This window comes from Gigantopelta aegis, chromosome 2 (genome assembly GCF_016097555.1).
Source record: "Gigantopelta aegis isolate Gae_Host chromosome 2, Gae_host_genome, whole genome shotgun sequence".
NCBI lineage: Eukaryota > Metazoa > Mollusca > Gastropoda > Neomphalida > Peltospiridae > Gigantopelta > Gigantopelta aegis.
In genome coordinates, this window is record NC_054700.1 from 45119286 (window position 1) to 45132533 (window position 13248).

General features: G+C 40.5%; 1 protein-coding gene across 2 annotated transcripts in view; it reads right to left on the reverse strand.

Annotated features, from left to right (window-relative positions):
* The window catches only part of LOC121386220 (transducin-like enhancer protein 4), a 96861-nt gene that overhangs the window by 69029 nt on the left and 14584 nt on the right, over window positions 1–13248 (reverse strand). For both annotated transcript variants that reach the window (XM_041517062.1, XM_041517054.1), the window contains exons 3-4: window positions 6530–6593; window positions 4839–4883 (exon numbers count right to left, since the gene is read on the reverse strand). In XM_041517062.1, coding sequence (XP_041372996.1) covers window positions 4839–4883; window positions 6530–6593 — 109 coding nt within the window. The remainder of the gene's footprint in view (window positions 1–4838; window positions 4884–6529; window positions 6594–13248) is intronic.

A 13248-nucleotide genomic window follows, 5' to 3' on the forward strand; every position in this document is an offset into this window, starting at 1 on the left:
TAGACTTGTACGAGTTGGGACGTAGCCCAGTGGTAAAGCACCTGCACCCCTAGACTTGTACGAGTTGGGACGTAGCCCAGTGGTAAAGCACCTGCACCCTAGACTTGTACGAGTTGGGACGTAGCCCAGTGGTAAAGCACCTGCACCCCTAGACTTGTACGAGTTGGGACGTAGCCCAGTGGTAAAGCACCTGCACCCCTAGACTTGTACGAGTTGGGACGTAGCCCAGTGGTAAAGCACCTGCACCCCTAGACTTGTACGAGTTGGGACGTAGCCCAGTGGTAAAGCACCTGCACCCCTAGACTTGTACGAGTTGGGACGTAGCCCAGTGGTAAAGCACCTGCACCCCTAGACTTGTACGAGTTGGGACGTAGCCCAGTGGTAAAGCACCTGCACCCCTAGACTTGTACGAGTTGGGACGTAGCCCAGTGGTAAAGCACCTGCACCCCTAGACTTGTACGAGTTGGGACGTAGCCCAGTGGTAAAGCACTCTCCTCATGTTGGTGGACCCATTGGGCTTTTTCTCGTTTCAGTCAGCACTATCCTGTTGTTGGGATGCTACATATAAAAGATCCCTTGATGCTAATTGAAAAGGGTAGTCAGGGCTTCTACATTATGGTAGCCGCACTCCCATGGCTAGTGATATTCAGTGTTGGGCTAGTAAATAACTATTATAACCAGTCCAATGGCTAGTGGGGTTTTTTCCCCCAACCTTGTCAAATGCTGCATTTAAGTCTTATTTTGTAAATATGAATATCCTGCCCCCTCTTCCCACCCCAAATCTAAGGGGGTTTAAGCTCTATCTCCCTCTTTAGATGACATATCTGATTATTTCAATTAGTAAAATTGTATTTATTTAAAATAGGGCTAGTGAATTTTTAATCATGGCTAGTAAATTTTTAAAATCACCGATCCCATGGCTAGTGGGTTTTTTTTTATAAAATCCTCTCTCATTATTCTGACACTATATAACCGTAATTAAAATGTGTCTTTTTTTCTCTCTGTTAAAAGGACAGACTCTAGTTTCAACCCGTGAAAATTAACACTAAGTTTAGTTAATCTACAAACAATTCGATAAAGTTACAATTGAGTAAAACATGAGTGTGTGACTTTGAAATGGTGAAATACCCTCTAAAATAGACTAAAACTCAACTCCATAAGTGTTACTTCTCAGACGCACGTGTGTTTTTAAAAATATGAGAAATGCATTTTGTGATTGTAAAAACACCAGGATGACTAAAAACACTTTGAATGTAGGGAAATTGATAATCTAAACCATAAAATCTAAGTAAAGTATGATTTCAGTTATCAATAATGGCTAGGGTATGTCTCTTTAACCAAGTGTCAAAATAAACATGTTGGACACCAAATACCCCGTTTAAAATGTGCTGAGGTGTCATTAAACAAACATTCATTTCCTTTACCCAGAGGAGAGCACTGCATGGCTACAATACTCGGGGGTGGACGGGGGGGGGGGGGGGGGAGAGAGAGAGAAGGGGAAATGATGTGACTTCATTTCTGTCAAAGTGACAAAAAAACCCTGGAACAATCACTTACATGGAAATTGCCCATTACGACTCATTGAGAACTGATCCTCATGAGGGTGGCAGGAAATAATCACTACTTTACGTCTGACGCCGTATCTCTGCTGCAGATTATTCATCTATGCTTACCTTGTTTTAAAATAAATAAAATTGTATTTTGTGGGTTTACGAGTGAAACCAGTTAAAACCCGGACACTCAATAAACGGGTATTCCCTCAAAACCGGATGGGTTTTTTCGTAAACTGTTTTAAATTGCAGCCCGGAACAGATCCTTTTTTTAAACCAGATGCCCTTTAAAACCAGTGTAGACATACAGACAGATGGACGGACAGACAGATGGACAGATATACGGACAGAGAGACAGACAGATGGATGTACGGACAGAGAGACAGACAGATGGATGTACGGACAGAGAGACAGACAGATGGATGTACGGACAGAGAGACAGACAGATGGATGTACGGACAGAGAGACAGACAGATGGACATACGGACAGACAGACGTACGTGTAACAGTGAGTGAAATGTGTGAGGTCCATGTAAATACTATAACGTACACCTTTCACTAATGTGTTTTATTCTGTACATAATTGTTTATTTTACCTTTAATTAATGTTTTATACGTTTATTAGGTTTTCCCGTATAGAATATACTATACGGGCAACGCCCAAGTGATGTTTCCTGCCAAAGATTAGGGCGAATTGTCTGTGCGGGTATTTAGACCAATCGCTATAGTTTATTGTGTAATGGTCACTGTTTTATGATCACGTGACAGACACTACTGTAATAATTATTTTGGTAAAGACGTTCTTTTCACTGCTCCGCTCTGTTTAATTTCTTTCCATTTCTGTACCACGTGCACTGTACACATAAGGTAAGACTAACAAGCATGTTATAATATAATTATAATATAACATAGTATTTATAACCAGTACGTACTTTTATATACATTAAAAGAGTTTTGATTAAAAGCTAGTAAACATATGTTATAATAAAAGAATGATGAAGTTGTTTAATAGTAAGCTTAGTAATTAATATAAAACCAATTAAAGTTATATAATGTTTCTATATATGGGTCCACCGACAGGGATCGATCCTAGACCAGCCATGCATCAAGCGAACACTTTACCACTGGACTACGTCCCACCCCACCCCCATACATGTATAATAGCAGTCATCAAACAGTCATAGCTTAAAAATATACTGATGAGTCGTTAAACAAATATTTCATTCCTCTCCCACCTACCACCCCCTTGAACTCAATTGTGGAACATCCCTAAAGTGGAGTAGCCTCATGCCATACACCCAAGCCAGCCAGCAGGGATGATCCAATAAAAACACAAGTGGGTCGGTAAGAGGTATTTGACATGGAAAATGTGTGCACAGCTAATATTTGTTCTTTTTTTTCCTTTCTGGTTTTTTTTTATAAAAAATATCTTCTTGTGGCTCCATCAGCTTCGCTGTATTATTCGAGCGAAAGAAGAGTGGTTTGTATAAAACTGCAATATTATATTGACGTTTCACTGTTTAGGGTTTGCTCAGACCATAATCAATATACATAAACACTATTTGTCGAGTCGTATTTAGACATTTGGTTCGGTCAACAAAACACATATTTTCATCAGCCGAGAGTAAATTCAGAGTGTTTGCATAGCATGAAATTCTTTACATTGATTTACGATGTTTGTAATGTCTATTAGCTATGTGACATGTTCATGCAGGTAAAAAAAAAAAAAAAAAAAAAAAAAAGCATCAAAACAACAAAAACAATACAATACATTATAGAATTTTTTTTCTCTGAGCAAGTATAATTATTATGTAGCAGGAAGTAACTTAGAAACAAAACACTTGCATGGGCATAGATATCACTGAGTCAAATGTACACATGCATAAGCGCATTAAAATTTTAAATGGAAGGTGGGTGATGCCCTGACCCCCAGCCCCACAACTATAGTCCATCCCACAGGAAACACCGTTTTTCATACTATGGAATTTATTACAAGTTATTTATTTTTGAGCCAATTGATTTGTAAATTGCACACACAAAAATAGTAATTGTGTGCTGTTTCCAAAACACTTTTACTTCTTTTTTTTCACTTCAAACCAAACTGAAAGTATAAATTTACAAAAAACATTTTTATAGAACGATGGGAGAGACTGTAGCAAATTATTGGCTATGCCACTCATTGCTTGCATTTCAATTTTACACCAGCAGCACCTATTCAATTATCCAAAAGACAGCACATACCACAACCTTTGATATTAGTATTCAGGGCTCACAGTGGAACAAGTTTTGTTTAGCCAATTCTCAGAATGAGTTCTCTACTGACGGAGCTATATCCCAACCGTGTCTATGTGGCAATGTTTACTGTAGTAACACAGGATGACATTATGAGCATGTTTGTAAAACATTAATTAATTTCAGTCCCATGTGAGGCATTGTTCTCTCCTGTCCACTATGGGGATTTGATCCCCCCCCCCCCCCCCCGACCAAAGCATCTCATGTGAACACTCTACCCTCTGAGCTATATCCCAACCGTGTCTATGTGGCAATGTTTACTATAGTAACACAGGATGACATTATGAGCATGTGTGTAAAACATTAATTAATTTCAGTCCCATGTGAGGCATTGTTCTCTCCTGTCCACTATGGGGATTTGATTCCCCCCCACCCCCCAACCAAAGCATCTCATGTGAACACTCTACCCTCTGCATTAGATCCCATGCTTGTGTCGATGTTTACTGTAATCACACACAGGATGATATTATAAGCACGTGTGTAAAACATTAATTAATTTCCCAGTCCCCTGTGAGGCATTGTTCTCTCCTGTCATCGTGTGCTGCTCCATTATTTATGTGAGGATTTTCTTGCATGGTGGATCATGTTTCATTATCCATTGTGCGTTTCTACCATAGGTGTCTAAAGCAGAGGGGGGAGGTGCAGGGGAAGGCAGGGGACATTGGTTTCCCAAATCACAACTCTAAAGATAATTGGCTTCCTCCAGTTGAAAGTCATACTAATTAAATAACTGGTCACCCATTCACTGTTATCTTGCAATACCTAAAGGTGTGTGTGCAGGGGGAGGGTTTTGGGGCCAACCCCCTCCAACCACTCAAGCAAATTTTCTTTTTTTCAATACAGTTTCTGGTGTGTGTGTGTGTGTGTGTGTGTGTGTGTGTGTGTGTGTGTGTGTGTGTGTGTGAGAGTAATGGGCATATAGAGAAACAGCTCTAAAGGAGAAAACCCCCAGAGAATTCCAGCAAGACAATATAAAAAGACAAGCTCTCTACTCACTTGTTTATGCATCTCAACATTGAGACCATAGGACATCTCGTAATACTGAAAAAACAACACCAAGCAATTCAAACAATGTTCTCACTATTATATTGGCAAAGCTACAATCGCAACCCTACACATGTAACATCATTTTCTAATGCTGAGAGAAAGAGAGGGTGAGAGAGAAAGAGGGAAACAGGGATAGAGAGAGAGAAAGAGAAAGAGAGAGAGAAAGAGAAAGAGAGAGGAAGGGAGATAGAGAGAGAGAGGGGGAGAGACAGAGACAGACAGACAGAGACAGAGAGAGACACTGAGAGCAAAAGAGAAACAGAGAAAGAGAGGGAGAGAAAGATAGACACATGGGGAGAGAAAGATAGAGAGATACATGGGGAGAGAGAGAGAGAGAGAGAGAGAGAGAGAGAGAGAGAGAGAGAGAGAGAGAGAGAGAGAGAGAGAGAGAGAGAGAGAGAGAGAGAGAGAGAGAGAGATAGAGAGAGAGAGAGAGAGAGATGGAATGTATGATGGAGGGTAAGGGAGAGAGTGAGAGACAAAGACAGAGACAGAGAGAGAGAGAGAGAGAGAGAGAGAGAGAGAGAGAGAGAGAGAGAGAGAGAGAGAGAGAGAGAGAGAGAGAGAGTCTAAGAGATAGAGGCAGATACACAGAGAACTATACAGACCAATAGACATATAGATGGATACAGAGACCATCCCAGCCTGACACCCAATCCACCACCACCACCCTCAATTTCTTTCTATACCGACCCTTAAACCATAACGAAAACAAAACACACCACATTATGTTATCCTGCTTATTAACTTGTCATACTTAATTCTCTTTAAAAAAAAAAAAATCTTCTTTTTTTCCCTTCTTTTTCGCTGATAAAACCACCCACAAGCATTAAAGCACGGTCAATACTAAATAAATGTATAAGCTTAGATCAGCTACCAGCTCGGATCTTGTGGCCTTAACAGACAATAAGATGAGCCATGGCCTCAGCATGCAATGTTCCGTGTTCAGCGCAAATTAATTCCATTTTGGAAGCCAATATGTGCAGTTTGATATAATTATTCTTGTGCCATGATTTGGATGAACGACCAGGCAGAAAAGATGAAAGCGACAAGCAAAAATCAATAGCGGCAGCTCTGTTTAATACTTCTAAGATGGGCAGGATTGTAATCAGAAAATTAAGGCCCGATATCAACGTCTTTTTAAACAAGCAGACAGTTACCTAGACTTGCTGTGGTCAGTTTTAACCTAGACTTGCTGTGGTCAGTTTTACCCTAGACTTGTTCTGGTCAATTTTAACCTAGACTTGTTCTGGTCAGTTTTAACCTACACTTGTGATGGTCAGTTTTAACCTAGACTTGTTTTGGTCAGTTTTTAGCTAGACCTACACAGGTCAATTTCATCCTAAACTTACACGCATCAGTTTCAACCTTGACTTGCATGCATCAGTTTTCACCTAGACTTGCATGGGTCAGGTTTAACCTATACTTGTCAATGGTTTGTTTTTAGCTAAACATATATAGTGATCCATTTGAGCAAAAACTGCAATGATGACTTTTAGTGCACTTGAAAGGATACAAGTTTTTAGCTAAAATGTCCTAAGAGATATTCCAAACATGTAGAGATATTTTACGAGTACGGTACTCTACATTTGAAATTGAACTTTTAAATTACTTAATTTTATTTTGTTAGAAACACATACCATTACGTAATGTCGTTGCATTTCTGTTTTCTCCTGTGCAAGCTTTTCACATTCCATTTTCAAACTGAAAAATAAAAATGAAAATGAAAGTACTATTTTACACAATTCAGAACTGATCTTCCACTTAAACAGCAATGTGATGTAGCTCAGTGGTAGAGCACACGCTTGAGGTGTGAAAGGTTTGCTTTGTTTAATGACACCACTAGAGGTATGTGGTCTGTCTGTGGGAAAGTGCATATATAAGGAAGGAAATGTTTTAGTTAACGATGCACTCAACACATTTTATTTACGGTTATATGATGTCAGACATATGGTTAAGGACCACACAGATATTGAGAGAGGAAACCCGCTGTTGCCATTTCTAGGCTACTCTTTTTGATTAGCTACAAGGAAAAATTTATATGCACCATCCCACAGACAGGATAACACATACCACGGCCTTTGATATACCAGTCGTGGTGCACTGGCTGGAGTGAAAAATAGCCCAATGGGCCCACCGATGGGGATCGATCCCAGACCAACCGTACATCAAGCGAACACGTTACCACCGGGCTACATCCTGCCCTGCTTATATAAGATCCTTTACTGCTCATGGCAAAATGTGGCAGGTTTCCTCTACGATCATATGTCAGAATTACCAAATATCTGACATCCAACAGCTGATGATGAATAAAGTTTGTTTTATTTAATGATGCAACTAGAGCAAATTGATGTATTAATCATTGGCTATTAGATGTAAAAAAAAAAAAAAATTTAACTTGTACAGTGGCTGATCTAAGGGGGGGGGGTCCCAGGGGTCCATCCCCCTCCCTACATTTTGCGACAGTTATATTTATATTTTATTTTTTAATTTTTTTTTATGTTGGAGAATCGGAGGAATCCCTTCAGGAAAGTTTTTGGCCTTTGGCACACCCTGAATGGATTTTCTGGATCCTCCACTGCATGTAAGAGGAAACCAGAATTTTTTTTCCATTAGCAGCAAGGGATCTTTTAAATGCATTTTTCCACACACGGTGGGCCCATTGGGCTATTTCTCGTCACAGCCAGTGCACCACGACTGGTATAACAAAAGCTGTGGTATGTGCTATCCTGTCTGTGGAATGGTACATATACAACATCCCTTGCTACTAATGGAAAAATGTAGCAGGTTTTCTCTCTATGACTGTGTCAAAACAACCATATGTTTGACATCCAATAGCCGAGGATTAATAAATCAATGTGCTCCAGTGGTGTCGTTAAACAAAACAAACTTCTTCTTTTCCACAGACACAGAACAGTACATACTAAAATCGTGTTAAATAAAGAACCAATAAGCACATTATATCTCCCTCATTATGTGTGTGGTCCTTAACCACATATCCAATGCCATATATATCATACATGTAAATATAACTGTGCTGCATGTGTCACTAAATAAAACATTTCTTTCTTGCTTTCATTGTAAACAATCCATGAAAAAAGCATTAAATTAGATTTTTGTGACATAAAGTCACAGGTATCCATATAGCTTGGAAAAAAATGCCATCAAAGTTGATTGAGAGTATGAAATGGGGTGGGTGTGACAACATGGGGTGGGTGAGAGAACTTGTGGTGGGTGAGAGCACTTGAGGTGAGAGGATGTGGATAGAAGGTATGAGGAAAGGGTGGTGGGTGGTAAAGCAAGTTATCATTTTACTTCCAATTTTGACAAGAGTGAAGACCAGTGTCTACTTACAAATATGTAAACGAGCTGACATTATTTGAGATATTTTTAGATTTTAATGATTACTGTACATAATAAAGAACAGCATTCTAAAGCGTGTCACAGTTGATGTTAATTCAGCATCACGCTTCGCCAGTGTCATAAATCAACAGGTGTTACATATGCAAATTCACTTTTACGAAATAACAGTTTTAATTCGGTGAATAGCAGCCACACGGCCACAATGCACGACACATGATATCCCATATTATTAGTGTATCACAAACATGGATCCCAATACAAATGGGTGAACAATTCTGATATATTCTGTTGTGTCATGGTTTTCCAGTCAGGCTCTCATCTTGGCATTGCTTCAAATACATTTCAATCAGTCATGTTGGCCTCTGATCACTGAATAGGTCTGTATGCAGGAGGATTTCAGGGGTGGGAACCCCTCTCCCTCCCACCTGCTCAAGCAAATTGTCTTTTTTTTCAATATATTACAATCATGTTGAGGCCTTGTGGGATGTAGCCCAGTGGTACAGCGCTCGCTCGATGCACGATCGGTGTGAGATTGATCCCGTTGGTGGCCCCATTGTGCTATTTCTCGTTCCAGCCAGTGCACCACGACTGGTATAACAAAGGCCCGTGGTATGTACTACCCTGTCTATGGGATGATGCATATAAAAGATCCCTTGCTGCTAATCGAAAAGAGTAGCCCATGAAGTGGCGACAGCGGGTTTCCTCTCTCAATGTCTGTTTGGTCCTTAAACATATGTCTGACACCATATAACCATAAATAAAAATGTGCTGAATGTGTCATTAAATAAAAAAAATTATTGATTCTTTCTTTCTTTCTGATCATTGAACAGGTGCATGTGTAGGTGGCAGGTCAAACCCCATCCACCCACCCCTGTGCTCAAGCTAATCTAAAAAATAATTTCAATATAGTTTATTCTCCGGAGTATGATTTGAACCCCTATAAACTTCACTCGCCTCAGTCTAGACTCCTCCTCCTGCACAAATTCCTGTACATGTGCCAGTTGAAAACTGGGACAAACCCATTTTATTTTTGAGTAAACCAAAATGACCAATGCAGGGCTTGAACTTAACGACAGCAATTACAAAAGTGCCATCATTAAAGCTCCACAATGATGGCAAAATGTTTACGCTTGGTTTTCATTATCTGCCAGTATATACCATTAGTACATTTAAAATATACATACAGCAAAATAACCCTTCAGTCTTATTTATTTGCTGCAAAAGTCTTTTTAAAAACCCTTATTGCCATAGGCAGGCTTTAGATTGTCGTCGGTGGGCCATGATACCCATGGCAATTTTGTTTTTAAATTGCTGTGGGAGGCAAATTCTTAAACTGAAGCCCTGAAATGTGAATGATTTATGAATGTAAATCCCTAGAAACCAAAGATGAAGCAATCATTGGCTATCAGATGTCATCAAATATTTGATAATTCTGACAGTCTTTGAAACCTGATACATTTTTTTGATTGGTGGAAAAGGTCTTTTATATGCACTTTCCCCACAGATAGGACAGTACATACCATGACCTTCGATGTGTCAAATGATGCAGGTTTTTTGTTTACTGGCCTCAATATGGTATGTGATTAAAGTATGACCTTTAAACCTGCTATTGTTTTGCATTACCACCATATTAATATTAACTGTAACATCATATGCAAAATACAAACACACCTACAGCTTTAATAAACTCTTTATGTTATCAGGAGTGGGACATAGTCCAGTGGTACAGCGCTCGCTCCATTTGCGGTCAGTGTGGGATCGATATTTTTTTCAATATATTACAATCATGTTGAGGCCTTGTGGGATGTAGCCCAGTGGTACAGCGCTCACTTGATGCACGATCGGTGTGAGATTGATCCCCGTTGGTGGCCCCATTGTGCTATTTCTCGTTCCAGCCAGTGCACCACGACTGGCATATCAAAGGCTCTGGTATGTGCTATCCTGTCTGTGGGATGGTGCATATAAAGATCTCTTGCTGCTAATCGAAAAGAGTAGCCCATGAAGTTGCGGCAGTGGGTTTCCTCTCTCAATATCTATGTTATCCGTAACCATATGTCTGACGCCATATAACCGTAAATAAAATGTGTTGAGTGTGTTGTTAAATAAAACATTTCTTTCTTTCTTTATGTTATTGCTATCAGTGCTTATTGCTAACTGCTTCCATACAACACACATTGTTAATACTCTCTAACACAAAACAGTGGTATTATATATTTTCTCAACTTTACTTTCTTGAGGGACGGGGGATATATACACGTCAATGTTCAATCAAATATTATGTGCTAATTTACCACAAAATGTTAACACAATTTGTGGAGTTTTCAACCAAAAAACCACTCAAAAATGGCAACATTTATAACGTCTTGAGTGAGAAAAATGTACATTTCTCTTAGATGAAGCTGAATAAGTGAGATGTGTTGAAAAGCCTGGTGTGAGACCCATCTGTTTACTCTGACATTTATAGGTCACAAGACCGCCATGATGTCTAAACTATCCACCAGATAAAGAGCTAAATGAATAAACAGAGAAACTGGGTGCTGCATGCTGGCACTGTCAGTGTACTAGGTTGCTTTTTCACATGGTTTCACACCTAGCCATAAAAATAAAATAAAAATTGAGGGGAGTGATTCATTGCACCCCTAACCAGTGGTAGATCCAGAAAATTCATTTAGGAAGGGGGGGGGGGGGGGGGGTCCAATGACATGAGGAGGAATGCCAACAGAACTTTGGGGGAGGTATGGAGGGGGGTGAAAATTAATATATACCAGTAATAAAATTATAACTCGCAAAATTTAGGGTGGGGTGGGCCACTGGGGCCTCCCCCTAGATCTGCCTCTGCTAACTTAAATTATGGGAAGCCATTTATGATATTATTACCTTATTGAGCATTAATATTTAATTCTTTAAAAAATTCACATGCTAAGTATAGGTATACGGAAGCGGGGTGGGTGAGGTGGGTGGGGTGGGTGGGGTGGGGGTTGAGCAGGTTGATTTATGCCCGAATTAAAGTTTATTTTGTATAACGACACCACTCGAGCACATTCATTTATTAATCATCGGCTATTGGATGTCAAACATATGCAGTGTTCGAGATTAACGGTATCCCGATATCCCGGGGATACCAGAATTTAATTTTGGATACCAGACTTCAAGAACCCAGTATCCCACCTGGATGCCATATAATACTAAATTCTCAGGTGGGATACCAGATTTTGAAATGTTAGTATCCAACTGGGATACTGGCCAAATTTTTTAATCTCGAACACTGATATGGTCATTTCTGATACAGTCATAGAGAGGAAACCTGCTAAAAAAAAATTCATTAGTAGCAAGGGATCTTTTATATGCATTATCCCACAGACAGGACAGCACATACCACAGCCTTTGATATACCAGTTGTGGTGCACTGGCTGGAACTAGAAATAGTCCAATAGGCCCACCGATGGGGATTGATCATAGACTGACCATGCATCAGGTGTGTGTTTTACCACTGAGCTACATCCTGCCATGCTCGAATTAAACGAAAATGCCCAAATCTGAACAAAATTTATTCATATTTGTATCACTACCAAACAGCTGTTGCCATTCCCCCCCCCCCCCCCATTCAATTATTTTATGCTATCTATCTATCTGTCTGAGCCTATCTAAAAATATCTGCCTGTCCTCTCTGTCCATCCATCCATCTGTGTCTATCTCTATATCTACCTACCTACCTATCTATATATGTTTATGTGAATTAAAAAGGAGCATGAATTATGTCTAAGATCTTTATTTATTGAGAAATCATGTACATACATGTACATTTTCTGACACTGATTACATAAGTTTTAATAATTTCCACTTCTTATTTTGGTAATCACATTAGTCTGGTACATGCAAAACAATTTCAATCCCTGACAACTTAACCACAAACCTCATGGAGCACTACGGCTTTAACAAAGAATGACAAAAAAAAGAAAGAAAAAAAGACACACAAAAAAGCCATTCGCAGGAAAAAGTAACACAACTTCACTGAATCCCCAGTAATGTAAGGGAGGGTTCATTTACCGCCTAGTCTGGTCTGAACAATATCTATAAGTTGTCATTAAATCGATGGTCCCTATCGAATAACCGCGTGGATCACGAGTGGAGTGTCGAGTCACAACTGCATATCGATCGGCTGCGCTGCCGTGAATCACAATCCAATCATTTGTCACGCTTGGTGCGTTAGTTTTACAGGCAGGGCACTGACGTGACATCACCTCTGACCCTTTTGGGGTTAACAGGGAGATACAGCTGTGAGGACTGTAAGGAGGTGATATGGGTGAGTGGATGGAGGGCAACAGGGAGATACAGCTGTGAGGACTGTAAGGAGGTGATGGGTGGAGGCTAACATGGAGATACAGCTGTGAGGACTAAGGAGGTGATATGGGGGTGGGATTAACAGGGAGATACAGCTGTGAGGACTGTAAGGAGGTGATATGGGGGGGGTGGAGGGCAACAGGGAGATACAGCTGTGAGGACTGTAAGGAGGTGATATGGGGGGTGGAAGGCAACAGGGAGATACAGCTGTGAGGACTTTAAGGAGGTGATATGGGAGGTGGAGGGCAACAGGGAGATACAGCTGTGAGGACTGTAAGGAGGTGATATATGGGTGGAGGGCGACATGGAGATACAGCTGTGAGGACTGTAAGGGGGTGATATAGGGGTGGAGGGCAACAGGGAGATACAGCTGTGAGGATTGTAAGGAGGTGATATAGGGGTGGAGGGCAACAGGGAGATACAGCTGTGAGGACTGTAAGGAGGTGATATGGGGGGTGGAGGGCAACAGGGAGATACAGCTGTGAGGACTGTAAGGAGGTGATATGGGGGGTGGAAGGCAACAGGGAGATACAGCTGTGAGGACTGTAAGGAGGTGATATGGGGGGTGGAAGGCAACAGGGAGATACAGCTGTGAAGACTGTAAGGAGGTGATATGGGAGGTGGAGGGCGACATGGAGATACAGCTGTGAAGACT